The sequence below is a fragment of the Ctenopharyngodon idella genome, chromosome 14 (assembly GCF_019924925.1).
Source record: "Ctenopharyngodon idella isolate HZGC_01 chromosome 14, HZGC01, whole genome shotgun sequence".
NCBI lineage: Eukaryota > Metazoa > Chordata > Actinopteri > Cypriniformes > Xenocyprididae > Ctenopharyngodon > Ctenopharyngodon idella.
This window is the reverse complement of record NC_067233.1, coordinates 28,294,237-28,319,223: the sequence shown is the minus strand read 5'-3', so window position 1 is coordinate 28,319,223 and position 24,987 is coordinate 28,294,237. Positions and strand designations below refer to the sequence as shown.

Genomic DNA, 24,987 nt, shown 5'->3' with positions numbered 1-24,987 from the left:
AGATCTGCATCTGCACAGTAAGTGTGATTTAGGTGCTCCAGAGTTCCAGTGTTTCTATTATTATTCTTGTATACTGCTGTCATTTTGTTATGCAAGACAACTGAGTCATCCATTACATCTGCAGGTAGTTCTCCTCTTGGTCAGTGGTTCTCAATCAGGTTCAGCAAATCTGTCTGTCTGTCTAATTAGTCAACTTAGGAGCAGAAATATTCAGGGTTTAAGTGGTATGCTAATTCATTTACAAGTTAAAAATTAATTTGGTTAATTCTGTTTTAGTTTATTGTAAGATAGAACTACTAGACATTTACACAGCATCTTACTGTGTGACAAGAATTCTCTGATAAATACCTCCGTGAAAGACATCCCAGTTTGCTCAACATAAGCCTCTAGATCATACGAAGTATACGACTGTTGATTGTCCTTAATTATGCAATTTTTCAACATTTTGTAATAGTATTTCCTGCTTGATACAATGCTTACTAATAGCTTAGTCACTGATACATCTTACCTTAAAGCATCTGATAATACATTGATTTTTACCCCACAGCTACCATTGTGGGGAAATGCTTCATTTAATAATTCATGGCCAAATTAATATACATGTTTTACACAGTTTACCAGCATGAAAATGGTAAATGAACTGCTTAAAAATAATTTCACAGCCAGCTGTATATGAGGGCCCTTTCTAAATATATAGTCATGTGACAAATAATGCAAATTTAGGGGGTGAGACGGCTTACTTACTGACACATCTTACCCCTCTCTCCCTCATGTGTTTCCATCAATCTCCATATTATGGAAGCTTGTTTCCGCCACAGAATAAAAAAAATAAAGGTATTTGCGACTTCTCACAATTCTGACTTTTCCCCCTCACAATTACGAGTTTATATCTTGGAATTCTGACTTTTCTAAGAATTGCAAGAAAAGTCAGAATTTTGAGATGGTAGAAACTTGCAGTTGTGAGGGAAAAAGTCAGAATTGTGAGATAAGTCACAATTAGAATTCTGAAGTTAGAATTCTGACTTTACATCTCGCAGTTTTGACATTTTCCCTCAGAATTGTGAGTTATAAATTCACAATTGCTAAGCTAGTTTACGTCTGGAAATTCGGACTTTGTTTCCCCCCTCAGAATTCCAAGTTATAAATTTGTAATTGCGAGTTCACATCTGACTTTTTTGACTTCTTTCTCGGAATTCATATCTTAATTTTTTTTTATCTTTTTTTTTATTTTTATTTTTATCGGAGTTTATATCTCAATTTTTTCTTTCCCAGAATTGCAAGAAAAAAAGTCTGAATTTTGAGATATAAATTTGCAATTAGAATTCTGAGTTTTAAAATTTAGAATTATGAGTTAATCTTACAATTCTGACTTTTTCCTCAGAATTCCAAGCTATAAATTCACAGTTTACATTTCGCAATTCTGACTTTTGTTTCCTCAGAATTGTGAAGTTTCAATTTCTGCGTTTACTTCTCGCAATTTTGACTCTCTTTCTCGCAATTTTGTGTTTATATCTCGCAATTTTTTTAAGAACTGCAAGGGGGAAAAAAGTCAGAATTGTAAGATAAAAGTCGCAACTGCCTTTTTTATTCCGTGGCGGAAACAAGCTTAAATCGGACGTATGGAGAAACGAATATGAAGTGCATCCCTCTTGATGGACACCGCAATCTCACAGACTGACCTGCAGAAGGCGCTCGTCTATACATCGCTCATGTCTCTGCTCTGAATACTCGCTCTTTCCACAGCACGTTGTCTGTGCGGCCTCGACTTCCTTTTCTGTGTAGATTTCATGGCGAGTGATAGCGGGGAAGAGTTGATTCACCTACCGTGACCACACTGACCCGTACATCAACCTCGAGAGACGCTTTTTCGGGTGAGTGGGGCGTGTTACCCTGCTTCTGGACTGTCTTTGACACATTACTCACATCAAACTCTCGATTGTGTGTGCTGTAAGACTGCAGAGTGTTATTATGACTGTGTATCTCTCACACTGTGTTTAATGTTTGGTAGCTCAGTTAGCAACCAGTCTAAGCGCCTTTCTCAGTGTGTGTATATTCAAAGTCAGAGAAGGATCGCTATCAGAGATTAATATAGTTGTAAGAGCGATTAAAAACCACAAATAAGATCTTAAGTTTTCCTCTACGTGTTTTGTCTGCTGGGTTTGGAGGTTAATTGTGTAGTCATTTGCATTGTGTCTTGCTGCATGTGCTAATTAGCTAGCGTAGCGCTAACTGAAGAACTTGAAGCGAGCGAGCGACGCGACAAAACTACAACGCACAAGTTAAAATCACCAAAACTATAAATTTCTTCCGTTAAACGCGACTGTTTGAGACCGCAGCCGTTTGTATCGCGATCAATGACTGTCCGCGCGCAGAGTTCTGCAGTCTCGCGAACGAAGAGCGCTCGAGACGCGGCGACACGACGCTTGTCAGGATTTATGGATATTTCACTTCATTTACGTGTTCTTCTGTAGTTTTTCCTGTCCTGAACTACTCTACATAGTCACAGGTTTGTTTATTTAGCATCACGAGAGAGAAATAACTATGCGAAATGAGACTTAAGTTAACAATGACGAAGTTATCATCAATTGAGCGCTCAAAACATACATGCTAAATTTTATGAAAACGCGTTCATTTATTCGCTCGTTTTACGGTTATTTAGTTTAAATATCAAATGTTTCACTGAAATGGTCTTCAATAAGCTAACGTTAGTTTAAAACGGTAACTTAGCCTCTTTGAGGCACTTCAATGTTAATGCTAGTGGAGAAATGGGCGTTTTTCCTCTTTCAGACGCCTCAGATGATATGAGTAGCGAGGCTTTCTTATGATTTTTCATTTTAAATAATGAGAGAAATGCCAGTTTTCTACGCTCTATCCTTGTTCATAACTAATGCTTGTTTGATGTTCTCCCCCTTCAGCTGCCATTATACAGACCGTGACGTCAGCAGAGTAGTTGATTGGCTTTGACATCATCAGGTGGGTAGTTTCATTTGACATTTTCCCAGCACTATTTTTAAGTATCAGTCATTTGTGGTTGAAAAAGCTTCACTTTAGAACTTTTCCAGAATAAATATTTTACACCAGATGAAATGCATGCCATGTTTATTTCTGCATTTTTCTCATGGTGTGTTTAGGTAGTCAGAGTGCTTTTGGTCTGAATCTTAACCTGTGAAATTGATATTCGCTGCTATTTTAAGGATCTGGGTGGTTTCTGGACTGAACGCTGTGCTGTGCCCTCTCTCTCCCTCATCGTGTTGTGGCCGTAGCTGGTCTTACTGAAGAACTGCCAGTCGATGGCTCTGATGGACAAACACAAAGTGAAGCGGCAGAGACTGGACCGCATCTGTGAAGGTGAGAAGATGCAACCATATGAGATCGATAATATATATACTATTGACTTTTTTAACAACCCAAATCTCTTAAATTCAACACAAAATGACATTTGCACCCATTTTATGTCCATAATGTGTATATGTTTAAGGGTGGGACTGTAATTGATTGTGTTATGAGAAGCAGCCATTGTGTAGTTATCAGTTCTCCACAGACACCTGTTGGTAAAATTTTATGTAAAGTTATTAGGTTCTGATGAGAGAGGATTTTTTTTTTTTTTTTTATCTATTTGGCATTATGTAAACTGATGAACTCTTCACAATAATACCGTGATGATTATGGGTAAATTTTGATTTCATGTTGACTTTAATCTTTGCATCCACTGCCAGATACACAGGCCTAAAAAGCATCGCGTTTTATGTCTTGAGCTTCAAAAAGTGATATTAAGTTTTCCAAATGTTTATAGAGAAGTGATTTATTCATTTATTATTCATGTGTGTCTGTGTAAATTTTCAGTGAATTGTCTGGCACTGTCAGAGTGTCAGTGTACTACGTGAACTGTTGGTTATTTCGTAAATGTTGGGCATGTTTCCGTGCCAGGTAATGTAGTTGTTAGACAGTTCGAGCTCTGTTCTCTTATCTTTTTCTCCTTCCTGTTTGTGCAGGGGTGACACGGGCAGCTCAGACACTCACACAACTGTTATTAAAAAACAGTGCCTGGGTGTACTTTATTAAATAGTACATTACTACTAAATGTACGAAACTCCTGTCTATTTTCTGCCACTTTCATAAAATCCAGGGAATGCTAGTTCTCTTTAAATTTGGTGGGTTGCCCTTGACTAAAGATTTTTCTAGTCGATTAGTAGTCGTTCATTTAAGCGATTAGTCGACTAATCGTGCATTTATATTAAACCAAATAAATCATATAAATGAGCCTTTAACATAGCCTAGTCACTCACACATAAAGCTTGCAGCAGCGCGCCAGCAAACATAATTATGAACGTGGCATGAAAAAACAGAAGGAGACTGTGAACATTCAATAAAAAAATTAAATTAAATTATTTATTTATTTATTTATGTGTGTTTTCGGCTGCGGAGGTGAAGTTGACGATGCTGACTCGTCATCGCAGCAGTGGAAGTGCCTATTTCATACGGATTACATAATCTGAGAATATATGTTTTAAATTTGAATCGGTTGATTTAAAAGTAGACATTTCAAGCTTTCCATATTTCTCATGTCTGTGAGGCAAGTATATGGTGAGTTTCGGTTCATTCAAGTTCACTTGAGACTGAGATGGCGGAAAGCGCATCCTGTTTGTTTTCATTATTTTACAAAAACGTTTTGTTGTTATTGTGAGTTTACAGAAATAAAAGCAAACCGTTTACAGTTTCGAATGTTGAATTATTCTTATCTGTATGACCAAAAATGACGGAGTATTTTAAATGCGAGTAATCGCACCAGCGCCTCCATGTCATGGAGTAAGCGTGCTCCAATCCCACACAAACACTTGGATATGCGTCAAATAATAGCGCACATTTATCTAGGTTAACGTTAGAGCGAGCGGACTTGTTTCAAGTGATAAGCCATATTTGAGGTTGATGAATGATAGGCAAATGTTTGGATTTCCTGCCGTTAACGATATGTCCGTGACAGACTGCGTGATTTCGCCACTTCCTGTGTAGGTTTTTTTTTCTTCGTCGACTAAACGACTAATAAAATTTTTGGTCGATTATGACTCTTCTTGTCAACGGTTAGTCATCTATTAGGGGGCAGCTCTAGCAAACATAGTCTCATCTCTTAAAGATGCTCAATTGGAGGTGTGTAATAAATACAAAAGGAGCAGGCTGTATATTAATGACTCGGCGTGCTGTATATTGCAGTCACTTTTATGTTTTCGGCTCAACATCAAAGAGGAACTCCATACAAAATGTAGATGTTGATATTAGACCTGCTCACTAAAATTTGAAAAGATCCTAATTTGTGGATCCTAATTTGTAATTTTTATTTTTATTATTATTTTTTTTTTTTAAATAAAGTTTTGGCCTGTATTTGCTTGCCCTGTTATTGGAACCTTGTTGTTGATATAAATGTCATGAAGGTTACCTGCTAAATAATCTTTTTGCAGGCCATATGATTGTTACTTAGTCGGCATGGAATGAAATTTCACTCTATTTTCTAAATGCATGTTATTGAACATAAGCGATTCTTCCATGCATATTTTTTTTTTTTTTAAATCACAATGTCATAAATGGATCTTGGATCTTCCAGTGCAAACGACAGACTGGTGACACATGCAGGACTTCTCTAATCATTTAGGCTACGTCTACATTAATCCGGATACATTTGAAAATGGCGTTTTCATTTCAAAACGCTCTCCATCCACGTTGCATGCATAAACCCTCATAAAAGCTCATTGAGATGATAAAGATGGAAAAGACATAAAGTTATCACGTAATTCTTCTGGGAGGATCATTTTATTTAGCGAAATATCTCATCATTCACTGATGCGTCCAGGTCACTCTCACGCACCATTATATGTTTGGTCTAAAACGCAACTGCTCTCATGTTTTGCCGCAGGACAGCAACTGAGAGTAAATTTTCTGTCATCTTTGTTGGACTGTGATATGAAGAGTGTGCAAAGTGACATTTTAGCAACGGTGTGGAAGTGAATCGCACATAACGGGCGCAATAGCGGAATAAAACATGCATATTTATCGGTTCTATATGTATCACATGACTAAACATGCGTCATCGTGTTCAAACACCTCAGTTTTCAATTTGATTTTTAAAAAGCTCAGTTTTCGCAGGATAAAAACGCGTCTCAGTGTGGATGGAAGGCCAAAACAGAGAGAAAGATGCTTTTTCAAACGAAAATGTATTAGTGGGGACAAGGCCTTTGTATCTTAAACTCGCCCCTGCAAGCTCATGTTCATCTGCCTCTATTTTTGAGTGCAACAACCACATCTCAAAATCTACTGAATAACAGATGCATAGAAAAAAATACACGGCCTACTTTTTTTTTTTTTTTTTTTCGCTGTTAACAATGCTTTAGTAATTTTAAAGAATTCCACATTAACCAAAGGCCGTTCCAGAACAAAATAAAAAAAATGGAACTGGTTCTGAATAAGAAATGGTTCTCTATTTCCAATATTAGCTCACATTGTGCTTTTTGTAATGACAATATTAACCATATATCACAGCCTCTTGTATTTTATTGCTTAATTGTGACTAGGGGTGTAACGGTACATGTATTCGTCCTGAACCGTCACGGTTTGGTGCATACAGTCACACAACATATACAGTAAGTCACAGGCGATCCACACTCCAATCTAGAAGGGGCGTGCGCGGTAATGCAATGCTGTTTGCTACCAGTAAAATGTGCAGAAAAAGAGACGATAGATTGATATGTTTACATGTAATCTCTCAACCAGTGTTTCAACTGTGGAAAGATATCAGTAAAACAGCTTGAGTAATATCTTAAGTAGCATTACATTTACCTCAGGTATTTGGTGTCGACAGCATGTTAGTTCACTAGAGAAATGAACTCTAGAAAGGAGCATTTCACTAAATGCACTATATTAGCTCATATATTCTTTATATTTACTTTCCCTGTTAGTAATGTCTTGATTATTTAATGTATGTATAAATAAATTACAACAGCCACTGTGTAAATGAATAGGAGTAGAAAACTAACTTTATAATTAGATTTAGAAGTTGATGTAAAACCTGCCTTGTGCAATTTACATTTTTTTTTTTTTTTTTTTTTTTTGTGTTGATTATTATATCTAAAAATAAATAGCAACTGAATTTAATAATTTGGCCTCTGTTGTTAATTGTAACCTTTAACATTATAGTATTGTGCGAGTAAGGGCTCCCTATATAGTTTACAGCATTAGCTAAGATAGTTTTTTTTTTTTTTTTTTATCCTTAATTTTAATTATACTTGAATTTATTTAAACACAGAGACACAATTGTTAAAAACGCAGTTTATTAACTAAACTATTTTAAGTTTTCTCTCCCCTCCTGTACCGAACCCATACCGAACCATGAAATCATAATACGTACCAAACCGTCATATGTGTACCGTTACACCCCTAATTGACAGTTTAAATGCTAATTCAAATAGGGAGAGTGTCTTGTGCCATTATGCAATTTACATAGAGATTGTAACTGGCAGCTTCACTCTCATCAGCAGTTGCCTCGGGTTAAACTTTATTATTATGCAAAGCAAGTTGTTTTGTTTGCAGATTACGTTCTATAAGAAAAATTATTAATGTCATCAGCTCAGGCAGTGCGTTTTTTTTTTTTTTTTTTTTTTTTTTTTTTTTTTTTTTTAAATGATCTCCGCTGATAATTTTCCTGATTTTTAAGCCCAGTTTTATGTCTACAGCTGCAGATGGCAGTGATATTTATCCAAGTGACAGCAAAAGAGAGCTAGGGGGCGGGTGAAGAGGATAACGGAGGCGTTTCTTTGGAAGAGCGAGGTCATGTAGATGTGAGCAGAACAAGACTCTGTCTCTTTAAAAAACAACAACTGCCTAACTGCCTCTAGTGCTGCTTGTCAATGCCGTGGAGGTTTGTGCTGGTTGGCCGGCACTCAAAGTCCAGGCCTGTGATTGGACCGCCACCGTGGGGGAGGGGCCAGTGTGGATGACATGGGAGATGGGTGTCTGCCAGGCAAAAACAGCCTGACACTGATTGTAAAGGGTGGAGAGAGAGCGATAGAAGGAGAGGAGGGGAGAGAAGACAGGCGCGTGGATTTCATGATGCAAGGTTTGGACCTTCGTGTACCTGTTTGATGTTATGTGTATGTGTGTGAATCGCCTTGAAGATGCAGTGCGAGTAATTCACATGGGTGTGGTGTCAGCAGCGGGCGTAATTTTCCTTTTTTGCCGCTTCTAGTGCATGTCCTTGCAGCTTGAGCAAGAGAGTGTGTGTGTGTGTGTGCTGGCCAAGCAGGAGGCAGGGTGTGGTGCAGCTGTATTATCATCCACCCACCCTTCCCCCCCTCTCCTTGAGACCGTGTGTGCGTGTGAGGACCATGTGGGGGGTGAAATGGCGAGGGAGGGAGAGCGAGAGAAGGTTTGGGAGGGGGGTGAAGCAGAGGAGAAATGAGCACTGAATGAATGGCATTGTTTGCATGGCCATGCTTGTATTGCGGCCCTCTCTCTTTCTCATGCATCCTGGCGCAGACTCAACGCACGGCATCTGTGCTCTCAGCGCCGTTCTTGCAGTGACCCTACAGCAATAAGTGTTTGCATTGTTCCTTGCGAGAGCACCTCGGACTGATTTTTGCCGCTCAGCCATTTTATTCTTCTGCATCTTTTTTTGTTTATATATTATGTTTATTCCACTCACGCTCTGTACTGCCATCACGCAGTGTGTGCGTTTCCACAAAGCATTGATTTGGAGGGAAAGAGTGCAAATATTTGTCTTTAAGGTCTCGTTATGGCACTCTCCTTAATCATTAGCTGTGCACAGGAGTGTGATAGCATGAGAGTGCGTGTTGGTGAACGTCACGGAGGCGTCTTACCCCACCCCCATCTCAGCCGCCAGTGCAGCAACACCTGTCAGTGATGGAAGGGGGGCGTTGGGTCTTAAAATCGTAGAACATGGCTGTTCGGATCAGTTTTACACAAGCATCGTTCAGTAGAAATAGGTTTTGGGGTTTGTGAGTTATTGGATGAACAGTTTAACACCCTTTTCCCCCACAGCTGTTCTTAGATGAGTGTGATAATGAGATCATAAATATATGACGAGCAAAATCTCACACCTTGTTATTCGATACTTCTGGCATTGCATTCCCTGAACTGCATTTCTTAATTCCTCTTAAAATGGGCAGATTAATGAAATTTGCCGTTTAAAACACTGTTCGTTATGTAATGCAGTTTAATGATCGTGGTACACCGAACATCCTGATGCATGATGGGAATCTGATGATACAGATCAATTAAGTTCTCCTCTTGCATCCTTTCCTGTCTCGTCCTAAGAACTGTACATTTCGGAAATTCTTCTCAGGCTGGATTTGTTTTTGCGTTTGTTCTGAAATGTCCTTCCTGTAGTTGTTCTGCGTTTGGCTGTAACAGGCAGAAATTCCTCATTGTCTGATGTCAGCTTTTTACCCTGCTAATTTAAAAAAAAAAAAAAAGAAAAGGAAAAAAAGTGCTGTCTTCAACTATGAACAAAAATGATATCACTGCTCCTTTTTTACAGTCAATTGTGACTGCGTGTTAAAATATTTGCTTTTAAGACGGTTCCTATCATGTGCCGTATATGCAGTAAATACAGAGCAGCTTTCTGATACGGCTGTTTGAATCTCAAGTCTAATGACTGTTTAGTCTGTATGACAAATCCTCTTTAAATTGGCATTTTGCCTTGTAATGATGCTGCACTGCATTGTCACAGCATCTTTGTACCGTATTCCTCCTCCTTGTGTTCACCATTACGTTCTGTAGCATGTCTGCAACTCACAATTCAATCTAAAAACAGTGTTTACAATATAGTGCTTGCATGTGCAGAGGTGCATCTGTAAGTGACAGGTTCTTACTGGGCATGTTCAAATCAACATATATTTAAAATGGACCACCAGACACTTGATGAAATATGGAAGGTAAGCTCAGACATTTAAGTCGGATAACTAATAGATAGGAATCTAATTAATGTGCTAAATAACTATAAAATTGTTGCACAACTTTTATGTTTCAACAGAGATCTTTAGATTATCACACTAAAACTCACTGCAAGAAGTTTAAAGCGTAACTGCTTAATGTATTTTACTAGGGCTGTCACTAATGATTATTTTAATAATCAAGTAATCAGACGATTACTCTGAATGGAGCTGTTCTGAGACTTTGTGAATTCACATTAGCGCTATGCTATAGTATGATTTTATTTTTTATTTTTTTTTAAATGGGTTTAATATATCGTGCAGCTTTAGAAAACGTCCTAATAATGCGGTTCATGGGATCTTGTCCAGGTAATGCGCCACTTCTGGTTTTTTTCCAGTTAATCGACACAGGTAAATTGCAATTGCAAATCCTCCAATCGAGGAATCGTGACAGCCCTTTATTTTTACCATTTATATTGTAACAGTTACTTTGAATGTACTTACTGTTGATTGCTAAATAACTTTTAAACCTTGATGATAACTTAAGCGATTTCACTTATCTCTAAATAGGGATGTGCAAAGCTACAGCTAGATGGGGTGTAATGGGATAGAATGCAGTTGCTCTCAAAAGTTAAACTATTTTGAAACTTAAAGGGTTAGTTCACTGACAAATGAAAAATGTTCTCATCCTAATTACTACAAAAATGTATGACTGACATTCTTCTATGGGTCACACACAAAAAAAAAAAAAAACATTTCTCAAGATGTTTTTTGTCCTTACAATAGAAGTTAATGGTGACCATTAACAGTTTGGTAACAGCATTCTTCAAATTATCCTTTTTGTACCAGAGAAGAAAGAAACTTGGGAATGACGTGAGGGTGTGTAAATAATGACAATTTTCATTTTTGTGTGAACTGTCACTTCAACTCATTCAAATAAGTTATGATGCAACCTCTGAAAATGTTGATATGCATGTGAATGCCTCCATTCAGGCTTTATTGTGCAAACTGTTTAACAACAAAAAATAGGCTTGTTTTCCTGATTTTTGTTTTTCTTCTATTACATTTAGAGATTTTTATCTTTGATGTATTAGACCTGAAGTAGTTAGTGATGGTTTAGCAGTATGGAGACAAAGATAATTTAGCTTCCAGTCTGTTGAATGTAGGTCATTATGAGTCATGTGAAGACTCCCTGCCCCCTTTCCTCATCTCCTTCCCTCCCTCTGTCCCCTGCTCACACTTTCGTTTGTCAGGTTGGGGGGGTTGGGTTGGACCCTGGAGTTGTTTGCTGTTGTCTTGCCTCATAATAGTAACAATCATAAAATAGTTTAAACATTCAAAAAATTATGAAATTCTCTTCTAGCTTTGTAATAGTTTGGTGTCATTTGATATGGACGTTTGTTGACGTAAATCATCCGTCATGTGTTTGGTAAAAAAAAAATGCTGATAGTCTTGAAAGGCTTGAGAATATTTGGTTTTGCCTCTCATAATGCATTTAAGGATGTTTTTACAGGATGAATTTATTTAATGCTGCTTAATCTGCTAATCTGATGTAATGAACCTTGAAGGTAATGTTGCAAACGATGGCAGATGCTGCTGTTGTTTATTAACATGACTAGTATCCATAAGCTTTGGTGTTTGTTCTCATTGGCGCTGCTTTACTGTAATGGTTTTAAAATGTTTGCTTGTAGGTTCATGTAAAGGACACATGTGGTGTTTGTGATGAGAATTGTGGTCATTTGATGAACAAGTTGAGTTTCCATTACATGTAAGAAATGATTAAGTAAGGTGATTTTTGGTGTCCTGCAGGTATTCGACCACCCATCCTCAATGGGCCCATGCACCCTCGTCCTCTGGTGGCACTGCTGGATGGGCGGGACTGTACTGTGGAGATGCCCATCCTGAAGGACGTGGCCACCGTGGCTTTCTGTGATGCCCAGTCCACCCAAGAGATCCATGAAAAGGTAATGTCACAGGCTGTGCCCATATTCAAGGCTTTTATACAGTCAGTTTCATGGGTTTTTGTTCTGCTGCAGGTCCTAAATGAGGCTGTTGGTGCTTTGCTCTACCACACCATTACGCTCTCGCGAGACGACCTGGACAAATTCAAAGGTCTTCGGGTCATTGTGAGGATTGGCAGTGGGTTTGACAATGTTGATATAAAAGCTGCAGCAGAGCTTGGTGAGTTTTGTTCCTGTGTTGTGAAATGATCATGTTTGTTTGAACAAGTTTCAGTCAGACTGACCGTTTAAACTGGTTCTCTGTTTTAAACAGGTATAGCAGTGTGTAATGTGCCAGCCGCATCGGTGGAGGAGACGGCAGACACTGCCATGTGTCTAATTCTGAATCTGTACCGTCGCGTCACCTGGATGCATCAGGCTCTACGCGAGGGCACCCGTGCCTCCAGCGTGGAGCAGATTCGGGAGGTGGCTGGAGGCGCTGCGCGTATTCGAGGGGAAACATTGGGCATCATCGGACTGGGTGAGTCCTGATATGATTAAATCAGGGCTGGCAGGAAAACCAAGGCTTTTTGATTGAATCAGTTCTATTAAGGTGACAGCTGACAGCACATTTTCACTCAATACATAGAAAATAACTACAGTGCAAGTTGTATAACTGAGTCTAAAACATGGCGAACAGCAGCATTTAAATATAAATGGATAATTTATTTAAATATTAATTCACTAAAGAAGACAATCCAGATGCTACAGTCAGTTTTGAGATTTGGGGCTATTTAGTTTTTCATAACATTGTTGTTTCAGACTAGTGGAAAGGAAACATCCAAAATACCCTTGTTTATTTTTGTGTCTGTAGATTTCAATTACAGTAAATGTCTTTAAAGGTGGTTTTCTCAAAATGAGGTTTTTCCTCATACGCTGAGGCAGAAATCTCCACCTCAGAAGCACTTACAACTATACAGTATTGTTCCTATCTCTGTTACAGAGGGGTTTGTTCATGTATTAGTCGCCTGATTTTATACAATGTTTTATTCATAAAAGCATGCAGAAATTTGATTCTGACTGTATTTTCTGATTTATGGAGTGATAAGAGATATCCAAAATCCCTTCTGTAAAAACCTTTAACTCTAGTATATCAATAAAATGTAACAAGAATTTTGAACAAGGCTTTATCCAATGCTCAGATTTCTGCTCTGGAAATGCATGCAAATTAGTACATATTAATTTATATCATGCTTAATTTGCATTAGGGCTGCACAATATTAAATAAATGCAATATGCGATATGATAGTGCTTTGTGTAATATACCACAAACCACAGAGTCAACACTTCTGTTTTCTATTTAGAACTGCAGTGAAAAAAAGACAGTCTCAAACCCGCAGTTTGAAATCGCTGGTGTTTCTGATGTCACGAACTACCTTGTAACCAATCATGTCAACGTTCCGGCAGGCTTTAGCATATCATTAACCATGACTGCTCTGAAGCAGGAGAGTTTCTAGTCTAGAGAATATATCCCAATATATTTTTCTGTTGATATAAAAAATTGGGTAGATTTGGCAATACAGCGGGTGTATGATGTATAACGATGTTATGATGAACTATATGCCTTTCTCCACTGACGTTAAGGTGTTCAAAGTGTTTTTAAGGATACTGATTGTTAGAAGACAGCTGTCTGACTTGCGAACGGGAACATGGTTTGTGTAACACATTATTAGCTGTTTGATAATGTAGCAATCAAGCAATAGGCTAATCATATTAATTACCGTTATGTGTCTGGCATTATAAAAAGTGATACCATTGTGCAGCGCTTACCTCAGTAAGTTCACCGAGTGGATCTCTTGAGCTCGTGTGAGAGAGTGAAGGTGGGGCTAATTAGCATATTCATATATCTGTGTATAATAAATGAAACATGGGTGTAGTTACATTCAAGCTATGTTAAGGCATGAAGGGTTTTTGTTTTTTTTTTTTCCCCACAGGAATTTTTTTTAAAAAAATGTCATTTTGGTGATCAAAGATGAGTTTTAAGGGATAAAATTATTGACTACAGGGGGACTTTAAAACCTGAGAATGATATAACAAACACCTTCAGAAAGCGTCCCTACAACTTCTGAAAGTGAACAGCAATGTTTTACTGTAGCATTACATAAAAAGTAAGTTTCATTTTAACGCCAGTGTAAACCTAACTAAATTAGGTTTAATTAACAACAGTATTTGAATAATGAAATGAAAAAAATGACACACTGCTTAGTAGACACAGATGTATCAGCCGATAATCGGTATCAGCCGATAAAAGCTATTATTTTCACTATCAGCCATTGGTCGATTGTTTAAAAACTGTCAATGATATGGGCCGATTATATCCTGTCAATCAAAAGGATGCAGAAAGACACATCAGACTGCAACTCATACTGTGTGTGAAGAAAGTCTCTCTTGTGTTTAATTTAGGGCAAGTTAATGTGACAATAACACATTAACAGTTTAAAAAATAGCTACATAAAAGCCGGACTTATTTGAACCTATGAATCGCCCATAGTTCAAGCTAGGGTTTCCAGGCCTGTGGTTTTTCCCTACACCAAACATTATTTGTAGGGTGCTATCCAATAATCGCAAAGAGCTTTGTGCTTTACTTCTGAAAGAAACAAAGTCTCATCTTACAAATTCTGTCCATTTTATCACAAAATTCAAACCATAAATGGCGTTCTGATGCTCTTAAAGGGAAAGTTCACCCAAAAATGAAAATTGTCGTCATTTACTTGCCCTCAAATTTGGTATGGGGGGAAAAAAATACTATGGAAGTCAGTGGGCCCCATCAAGTCTTTTCTTCAACTTTAATACAAGTTATAATAACATACAACTCACCAGGATCCATCTCATGTAATCACTCAATCTGTGTTTCAGCTGTGGAAAGATACCAATAAAACAGCTTGTGAACAATGTCACTTAACCTCAAGAAATTTTGTATTGGTGCATCTCTACTGCTTAGTGTTCACCATATAAATTAAATATACACTGATTCTTATTAAAGCTACAAAAGTTATTCTGTCAAGAGCAATGAGTGATTTTTCTGTCTATTGTTATTTGATAAACATTAAGCACACAGATGGAAGCAGATTTATTAGGCTGCTGTCTCTTTAAGAGATGCATGGATCCAATAAATTGTTACACACACTTTCTTTCTCACCTGTTTACTCCACTTAAGACATAACTGTGTTTACATAAATACTCACCAAGATGGGCATTTTGACCATGTTGTGTGTATTGGGCCATATAAGCCGAGAAAGATAACTGAAGTTGTGATTATGTGCTGTCAGAGAGGCTGCTTCCTGTGCGTGTGAGTACTTTGCTTATTGCACCTAATAACCTTAAGCATGTCACACACACATGTGTAACAGTCATGTGTCCAGTCTACTCTCTGCGTTGACCTAAAACTTAGACTTTTTGTAATCTTTTGATGTATTAAAATCATTCAGCTATCATAAGCCATTGCGATTATGTACATTTGTGTAATTTTGATATATCATGCAGCCCTAATTTGCATATTTAAGCATAACATTTCAGATAACTTGTTTTACAAAAAATGCAATTCTTAATGTGAACAGTCAACTGGGGAAGTTTGGTGATGTGTTAACTTTTATTTTACTGTCTTTGCCTGGGGTGTCTTGCAAATGAATTGAGTCATTTTATGAACCTCAATCTAATCTCGGGTTTTAACTGATTTGCGATTAGTAATGTGGTCAACTGAGCTCAGACTAAAACAGCTTCTTGTGATGGCTGTTTTTAGGACGTGTGGGCCAAGCAGTTGCTCTGAGGGCAAAGGCCTTTGGGTTTGGAGTGATTTTCTATGACCCGTACCTGCCGGATGGGGTGGAGCGATCACTAGGGCTCCAGCGCATGGCGACACTACAGGACCTGCTCATCCACTCGGACTGTGTCTCGCTACACTGCAGCCTAAATGAACACAACCACCACCTCATCAATGACTTCACCATCAAACAGGTACAAATGCAGTTCTTCACTAACACTCTTCTCATTAAACAGCACTGCTGAAGCCGTTCAGTTCCCTGACTGCTTTTGGTATGGACCTGGGTCTGTTTGACATCAGTTTGATTCATTTGCTTCCTGTGAAAGCTGTTTTCTGAACTTGGGTTTACGCAATGGGACCGCACCCAATTCTTGAAAATGGAGGACTGGATTATGTTCATGTGGACTCCAGTACGGCTCACAGTTGGTATGAAGGCAATCTGGCCCAATTTTCAGAAGTAAACTGCACAAGTTTATTCCCAAGATAAATGGGAAAAGGTTACTCTTCCAACACATCTGTGGCAGACACATAAACATTTTTCACTTTGTATTAAAGAACCAAAAAGGAGCTCCAAAAATGTGTCTGGAAGTAAGTTCATTTTAACTCTGAGAATGTTCATGGTAAACACACAAAGACATTCTCAACAGCATGCCAAATATAGGCGTCAACATGGAAATGGACACTAAGTAGAAGTGCAACATACTACTTCTTTCTTCTTTTGTTTAATGGCAATTTTACGTTCTTTGTGCATATCACCACCTGCTGGGTGGTTGTGCAATTGTTTTTTAATCTTATGTTTTTATCTTTAATCAGTTTATTTGAACTAGAATTATATTGTTTCTTGATGCTAAATGCATAAATTACAGAAAGACTGATTGAACTAAAAACGGTGTCTGGCTAGCAAAGATATGGAGTTTTGTTTTGTTTTTTTTTTGTTTTTTTTAGTAATTTTGCTTCTACAGTTGTAAGTTAAGATGTATCATGTATATTTATTATAGAAATGCGTTATGAAAGAACTGTTTAAAAAAATAATTTGGAATGCAAATCTGTGATGACGAAAATAAAATATATAGAATAAATATTGCTTTGCCATAATTAATTATAATTTTTTGTGTAGATGCGCCAGGGCGCCTTCCTAGTGAACACTGCGCGTGGTGGTCTGGTGGATGAGAAAGCTTTGGCCCAGGCTCTGAAAGAGGGCAGAATACGGGGAGCTGCCCTGGACGTCCATGAGGCAGAGCCCTTCAGGTGAGAGAAACAAGTTTCCTCTTTGATTTCATTATTTTATAATCACATAATTTTATAATCCATATTCAACGATTTGTCTGTGAAACCCCCCTTATTGTTTTTGTTTTTCTCCCCTAACATGACTCTAACCCCATTTTCTTTACCAGTTTCTCTCAGGGCCCACTGAAGGACGCCCCAAATCTTATCTGTACCCCACACACATCCTGGTACAGTGAACAGGCCTCCATTGAGGCCAGAGAGGAGGCGGCGCGGGAGGTGCGCAGAGCCATCACAGGTCAGAAAACACCAGGTGTTCAGGTGTTCATTATGCCTGCTGTGAATATCTGCTCGATAAAATGCTTTGCAGGAGGATTTACTTATTTTCTTCTATGCGTGTTTGTCATGCTTTGCAACACTTATAGTATAAACGAGTAATACAAAACATTTAAAGGTGGGGTAAGTAGATTTTCAAAAACGCTGATGGACAATGTTGATATTTGAAATCAACCCAAACAAACCCACCCCTCTCTTCATTGCTCTGCCTCGCAAACCTCACACTCCAATCCTAACCACCCTGCTCCAAGTCGGTCTCGAACCCCGGCCCGATCGCTGATGGCAGGCGAGGCGAGTGCACTGACAATGACGCTAAACATCGCACTCTCTAGCAGTCCTCAGTGCACAGTGGTTTACCTGCACAACTCTCACTCTCTGGCCTCTGTTACACACGCAATGCGAGAGTGAATGTCTGTTTATCACAGCTTATGCGCAACAAAATGCTTCACAAAAAATAAATCGCAAATGATGAACGAATGACAAGGAAGCACAAAAAATGAACGCACAGTACACGAGTAAATACAAAGTGTTTGTTGTTAGTCGCCAACAGCACAGCAGCTCCAGACAATCAATGACACTCAAACCCAGTGTTACTCACATGTGAAGCGGTATCAAAGCAGCCTCCGTGTCTGTTTTCAGGCCTTCCTGCTTGCCTGGTCATAAACCTTCATTCCAGCAATATTCTTTTGAGCTCTTTTGTATTGTCTCATCTCTCTTTCTGCAGTTTTTTTTTTTCTTCTTTTTTTCTTCTTTTTCATATCTCCCTCTTGCTTGTTCTGTCTCCTTGACTGTCATATGCCCCCTAATGCTGATTGGTTAGACGTTTGTTGTTGGTGTCGGCCCGACTAACTTCCAAACAGTGTTTTTAAAAAAAACTACTTACTCCACCTTTAAGAATCCTTATGCATGCAGTTACAATTGGGCTGCAGCAGGTTTTTGCGCCGATGGACAGATAAAGACTGTCACTAAAGCACACAACACAGTGTGAAATAACTAACTGAAATTTGCAGTTTCGTAACTTAAGGCAATATATATAAAAAAAAAAAAGAAAAATGTCAACAGATCGTCAAACAAATCCACAGCCATACTATTGGCAATTTAACTACATGTTTTAATTGTTTTTTATTTATTATTATTTTTAAAATCAGTAGGAAGTTTCAGTGTCTGCAATTTCACCTCTTTAGAAATAAAAAATTAGTAAAATCGACTTCTGATAGTTTGAACTTTATTAGAATTCTTTATTTTTCAGTTGACTTAAGAAAAGATTTTTAATGAAGCTGTTGTTTCTGTAAGCCCAAAATGAAACTATTTTTACTTTATTTTGTATATTTTTAAATTGGTGTGGTGGTTCATGCCTACTTTATTGTATTAGCAGTCCCAAACTAGTTTTTGTTATTTAATATTTAAATATTTAATATTTTTGTGAAATAAATTTGCTTGTTTTTGTGTGTGTGTGTGTGTCCCATGGCCAAACCAATTGAGAACCACTGGTTTAATCGAATAGTCTTGCACATCCCTAGTTAAAATGGCCTTATTCTTCCTGAAGAGTTTTTTTGTAACCTTTTTTTGTATGCTGGTGTTTTTGGTGTCACCACCTGTCACAATATCATATGTCTGTGGAGTAATTTTAGAAATCAGTAAGGAAATGGAAGTTAAAATAACTTGTTAAAATACTCCCAATTCAAACAGCTTAAAATCACCTTTAAAGCACTGACAGTTTATCACCCTTTCTTGTGTTGACGCTGTATAAATGACTGATTAACCACAGCCTGTGTCTTTGATGTGAGGCTTTCATCCAGGCTCTCTTATGTCCATGCAGGTCGCATCCCGGACAGTCTGAAGAACTGTGTGAATAAGGAGTATTTGATGGCAGCCTCTCAGTGGCCGTCTATGGAGGCCACCACCGTGCACTCTGAACTCAACGGAGCTGCGGCCTATAGGTGACTACACCTCTGTCCTGACTGCTATTCATGTTCCTACAGTATGTCAGCATGTTTAAGAGAGTGAAAACTGACTGTGTTTCTGTCGTAGGTTCCCTGCAGGGCTGATTGGTGTAGCAGCGGGTGGGCTGCCTGGAGCCGGGGCAGGAGTTGAGGGCATTGTGGCTGGATCTCTGCCCCTGGCCCACGCCATCGCCCCGGTCTCACACCCGCCTCATACCCCATCGCCCGGGCAACCCTCCAAGGCAGAGGCGGACAGAGACATCCCTTCCGACCAATAGCATCCCAGCACATTCCATCTTTGCCCTGATTGATGCCCTTTCACCTCACCCAGGGGGACTGACACCCCTTGCTTTCAGTGTGACCTTGGGTCACCCCAGTCCAACAGAACACATGTACAAACCCAGGAGTGAAACCCTCTACCCCAAACGTACCCCTCGTTTCCACTCGCTGTATCCTCCGTTGATCACTTTGGCAGAAAGCAATAACTTCTCTCAAGGATTCAATAATTGGGTTGATACACACTATTTGTAAGCTACGAAATCCCAATTCCTTTGCTTTGTATCTACTCTGGACTAGTTGGAGTTTGTTTCTGAGTAGTGTTTCTTACATTTGTTCTTTTCTAATCTGTTTTAACAGCGTGGAAATAAACGCATGGACCTTGTTTTTTTTTTTTTTTTTCATTCGTCCCCTGCCCATCCTCTTCCTAGCATACATTTGTAAAACCTTCTCAACCTGTCCCATCTTAGCAAATGTTTGATTATCAAAACAGAGTAACAGCTGGCTAACATCTTTGATTAAATTCAGCAGCCATCAGTGTTTATTTCACAGCTGGTGTTCAATAACAGAGATCAAGGCTAATGGTGATAGCCCGTGGCTAAGAGTAACTCGGTCCATGGGAAGAGCTCAGATGTTTCACGTTCCTCTCACTCTCTCTTCATGTGGAAGGCATCTTCTAGAATTGTCCATTTTTTTTTTTCTCTCTCTCTCTCTCTCTCTCCCTCTCCCTCTCCCTCTCTCTCTCTCTCTCTCTCTCTCTCTCTCTCTCTCTCTCTCTCTCTTTCAGAATACAAGAGAGCTTCACCCCCAGAGCCGTTGGGGGTTTGATCATGTGCTCCACTTTGAGTCACAAGATTTACAGCGTCCGTAATGCCTGAGGTCTGCATAACAGTGTCATTGAAATCGCATATGTGAGATTCCATCGTCTTGTGATGGCTGACTTCATTTTATTTTGTGTTGCCCCTTGTGCTGCTTTGTGAACAGCTAGATGATGGGAGATTGCTCGTAGGCAGCCATCTTCATAAATGCAAGTTTCAAACAAAGCCATATTCATTTGATAAACTGTGTAAAATAGCTGGTTTAACAAAAAATATAACACATCTTAACCCCCCTCCAAAAAAAAACAAAAAACAGATGCCCTTTTTACAATGTTCATACAACATTGACCTCCCTTTGACTCATACTGAGATCCACCATCGCTAAGCTGATAATATTGGCACCTTTTTTATTCTTAGCCATTTGAAGAATATTTGCCTTGTTTTCCATATCTTCTCTCTGTCCTGAATTATCTCTTGCTGTACTTCCTCCTTGTGCCTCCTTTTCCGATTAGGCCTTCTCTTTGTGACGCGGCGAGGCACACTTGTCCACCCTTCATATCTCCGCTCTCACGCCCTCCGTCAATTCCCATGAAATCACTGTGTAGCGCATTCGCCTGCCCTTCCTCCTTCCCACAAGGCACTTAAACTCTTAATACACTTTGTAATACGTTTTCATACAGGCCTGATAAACAAACGGAACTTCATCCACCTTTTTGGGAGGAAGTCCTGGTTTAGGCGAGCTGGGGCTTATGTGCTCTGGAGGCTGCAGTAACGTTGATGGCCAGCAGGTGGCGATGACTTGCTTTCCCCCTCAGGTTCAGGTTTGGGCTGATTAATACATCCCCGCTCAGCCGATTGTTGCACAGCGAGCCTCTCATGAAGGTTTAGCAGAGATTCAGACAGACCTGTTGTGGGCTGCTCCATCTGTCAATCATCTACGCACTTCCAGATTCTCAGGATGGGTGATGTGGCGGCTTTGTGCCACAGTTAAAGCTGATCGTACCCTGAGCTTGACATCTGCATGGGCGTCTTCTATGATATCAGCCTTTGTTTTCTCTGCGTTTTCACCGTTTAGAGCACAGAAGATAAGGTGGAAAGAATGTAAAAGCTAGGTCACTGGTTGCTTTCCAAAGAAGGTAGAAGAGTGTCTCGGGATAGCGTTCTGTCTGAAGAGAAAGGCCTTTCTAGTACCTCAGTAACAGATATTGAATGTATGCTCAAATCTTTCTCGCTTTGTACAGCTTTTTTAGATCATAGGTTCCTATTTCTGACGGGGTGTGTATGCGTCTGCATGTATGTGACAGTGTGTGACTGCTTATCCAGTACATCAGTTCTTTGCAAATGACAAAATAAAGCTGTTTTTTTTTTTTTTTTTTTTTTTTTTTCTTCCTTCAAGCATAGGATGTCTATTACTATTGTTTCATTAGATGTAGTTTGAATCTCAGGCTTTAGCTTTAGAAAGTTCTTGATCTGTTTGTTTTTTTTGTAATTTTCTGTATAAAGGAGCACAGTTTCACGTCTTTGTCGACATGTATGCTAATAAACGGAGAAGAGGGGTCTGAAACTATTTGGAAATGGCAGTAGTGTGATTGGGGATGATTTGCTGCCTTCAAACAGTTTGTTTTAGATAGCTGATGTCATAAGTGTCCCCAGATGGCCGTCGTCCTCAATTGCCAATCCTCATGGATTAATGCATGATGATAGGATGGTCGTACCTATCAGGCCCCTCCCCCTCGCTTCCCCATTGGCCACGTTTTGATGTTGAATTTTGATTGACGTGCAGCTTTTCCTAGACTGAAGTGATCCCCTTTATTCTCATCAACACTTTATAGCTGCTCTGTGAAATTTCTCTGTACTACAACGTTTTTGAAGTTTTCGAGTTTCTTCTAGCATTATCGTGGTGTTTCTTTTGCTGTCGGCATCATCTTTGATATGAGCTGTGCGCTATGTGTTAAAACCAAGAAATGAGATCTAGTTTGTGTCATTCAGTGTTCAACATGTTGTATTGAAACATTTTCAAGATGAGTCTTGTTCGATACTTTCACCTTCAGCATCATGTGCGTCATGTGGTCCCCACGCTGCCTTAATGTTGTAGATTGTGGTGGGCTTGGTGAATATGTTTTTCCTCTACAAACCCCCAACCTCTCCTCTTTCCCCCTGCAAACACACATGCAAGAGAGAGGAAGCTGTTTTATTTAGCCATATGTTGCTCTGTGTGCTTGGTGCATATTTCTAGAGAACACAAATGGCTTTGACTTTGAGGTGTGAAATGCTCGGGCACTATGAAAGACCCTTTCAGGAGCCGCCGATGTGGTTAAATCTAGTCCATGAAGGGAGGCTGGAGAGGACCGATGATATGGACTTGGAGCAGTCAGTTTCTCTCTCAGGGTTCTTATACACACATATCCTACAGCCGCCAGTTACACTCTCCCTCTATCCGAATGAAGATCATGTTGTAGATCTCCAGAGCTCTCTTACACAGTCCATCTTTCAACAGTGAGTGTCTTTCTCAGTGATACTTTTCCTTTCTATCGCTCTTTCCTCCTCCTTTCTTTTTGCGTATTTGTCGCACTGACACCTAACAACAGAAGAATGAATGTTTTAATAGAACTGCGTGTAACGTTGAAGTTGGGAAATGTATTTTTACAACATGTGAACTTTTTATTCCTTTCTCTTACCTTCTTTTTGTTGTGAATTGATTTTTTCCCCCCCTCATCACCAGACTGCAAAAAAAGTAAAAACAACACAAAAAAAAAAAAATCCTGTAACTAGGCTCTTAAGCTTTACTTTTGTTTTTGTTTACTTTTTTTATTAGAAAACAATCATGTTTGTGACGGTAACCTGATGGTAAATTCCACAAGGTATTTTAATAAAATCCTAAAGATTAAACCCTTTGGTCGCTCGCTCTTTTCTGACATGAATTGAAATGCTGAACTCTGAAGTCAGTGTAACATCATTCGCAGCTGGTTTTTCTTAACATACACTACAGAAATTAATATTTTTATTTAGCTAGAACTCATCACATCAATAAAAGGTGAGAGTAAAGACATTTAAAAATGTTACAAAATATTTGTTTCAAATGAATTCCTTTGAACTTTCAAAGAATCTTAATCGGTTTTCACAAAAATATCAAGCGGTTTCAAAACAGATAATGTTTCTTGAGCAGTAAATCTGAAGGATCATGTGACACTGAAGACTGGAGTAATGATGCTGAAAATTCAGCTAAACTGGAATAAACTATGTAGGCTATTAAAACAGAAAAGTTATTTTAATTTGTAATATTTCACAATATTACACTGTTAAAAAAAAAAAAAAAAAAAAACGGCAGCTGTGGTTGCCAGAACTTTTACCATTAAAAAATACGGTAGCAACGTTTTAGTTTTTACGGGACTTAGTTTATGGTCTATTGTACAGTTCAAAACCGTATAATTTAAAGTTTTATATTGTAATAATTACGGTTCATAACGGTTTATTTTACACACTGTAAAAAAAATTCCATTAATGAATCAAAGCTCATCACAAGCAGCTTTTTCACAAGCTGAGAATACTAATATATAGAAGGTGCACGCAAACTATAAACACCATCATGGTAACACACATGAAATTTTAAAAATGCAATAAACATTAACAACATTAGATGTAACATAAAACCCTAATGTACATCACTGATTAGAAAAAACTAAGAAAGTTATTTAACTGATTAGAAAAACTAAGAAGAAAGTTATTTCAACAAAAATACATCAAATGTGAAGTGTCAAGGAATTGTGGGAATGTCAATTTACGTTTTTTCACTGTAAATTATACAATGACTTGTTTTTCACTTCTAAAAACTGTAAATTTAATGGTATTTTACTGTAAAATTGCATTAAATGTACCATTAGATCTATTTCAGTTTTTCACCGTATATAGTACAGAAACTTTCTGTAAACTAATTAACTTTTTCACCGTAGCATTTTTACAGGTTTTTTTTTTTTTTTTTTTTTTTTTTTTAAACCATTAAAATCATGCTCATTTTTTACAGTGTACCATTTTACTGTATTTTTAAACAAATAAATGCAGCACTGGTGTGCAATGTCTTTTAAAATCAAAAAATTAAATCAACTCCAAACTTTTGAACGGTGGGGTTTCAAGTGAAACGCTTCAAGCAAGAAACACATTACAAACATAAATGTATTCACCAGGAATTGATTGGATGGTGGAAAGTGAATGTTACATACCAGAATAAACCCAGATTTGAATGTGAGTTTGCTGAAACGGTGTCTAAACCTGTACATACTGAGTGACATCAGTGGAATAGGAAAGTTCTTTGTGATTCAAAGTGTTTTTTCTGTGGAGTAATATGAATTAGTAAATAAATTGTGCACAATAAGACTGGGAACATAATTTGAGTAAAGGGGCTTTACTCAAATTCAACTCTAACAATGTAATTTCTGTTGCCAAGTTTAGTTTAAATGTTCGTGTGAGTTTAGCCAAGAGCTCATAACACAAGTTTTCCAGACTTGCTGCTCTTCAGGTGTTAGCGGTTTTGTATTCATACAACATCTTTGGCTGTAGGGAAAAGAAAAGCATGGTTTGAGGTGATTAAAGGGAGGAAAGTATTTTGCAGTGTATTTTTAGCAGGGCGCTCCCTCTGAATGTGTCCTGATGGTTGTTTATCAGCTAATGTCCCCGGGTGCTGATGTGTTGCCAATCAGG

The 24,987-nt window shown here is 38.4% G+C and overlaps 1 protein-coding gene across 3 annotated transcripts; it reads left to right on the top strand.

Moving 5' to 3' along the window:
- LOC127494027 (C-terminal binding protein 1) lies at positions 1–23,181 on the top strand. 3 transcript variants are annotated; one of them, XM_051859564.1, is made up of 12 exons: positions 1–17; positions 1,744–1,871; positions 2,916–2,973; positions 3,264–3,348; positions 11,745–11,899; positions 11,972–12,116; positions 12,210–12,416; positions 15,675–15,889; positions 16,813–16,943; positions 17,090–17,217; positions 19,075–19,195; positions 19,287–23,181. In XM_051859564.1, exons 4-12 carry the CDS (start codon positions 3,291–3,293, stop codon positions 19,474–19,476), a joined length of 1,350 nt encoding a protein of 449 aa, XP_051715524.1. In that variant the 5' UTR covers positions 1–17; positions 1,744–1,871; positions 2,916–2,973; positions 3,264–3,290; the 3' UTR covers positions 19,477–23,181. The 3 variants fall into 3 exon arrangements, with proteins under 3 accessions (XP_051715524.1, XP_051715523.1, XP_051715522.1); XM_051859563.1 differs by having other exon boundaries at positions 2–17; positions 3,195–3,348; XM_051859562.1 differs by lacking the exons at positions 1–17; positions 1,744–1,871; positions 2,916–2,973; positions 3,264–3,348 and adding an exon at positions 7,945–8,101.
- Positions 23,182–24,987: the final 1,806 nt, after the last annotated feature.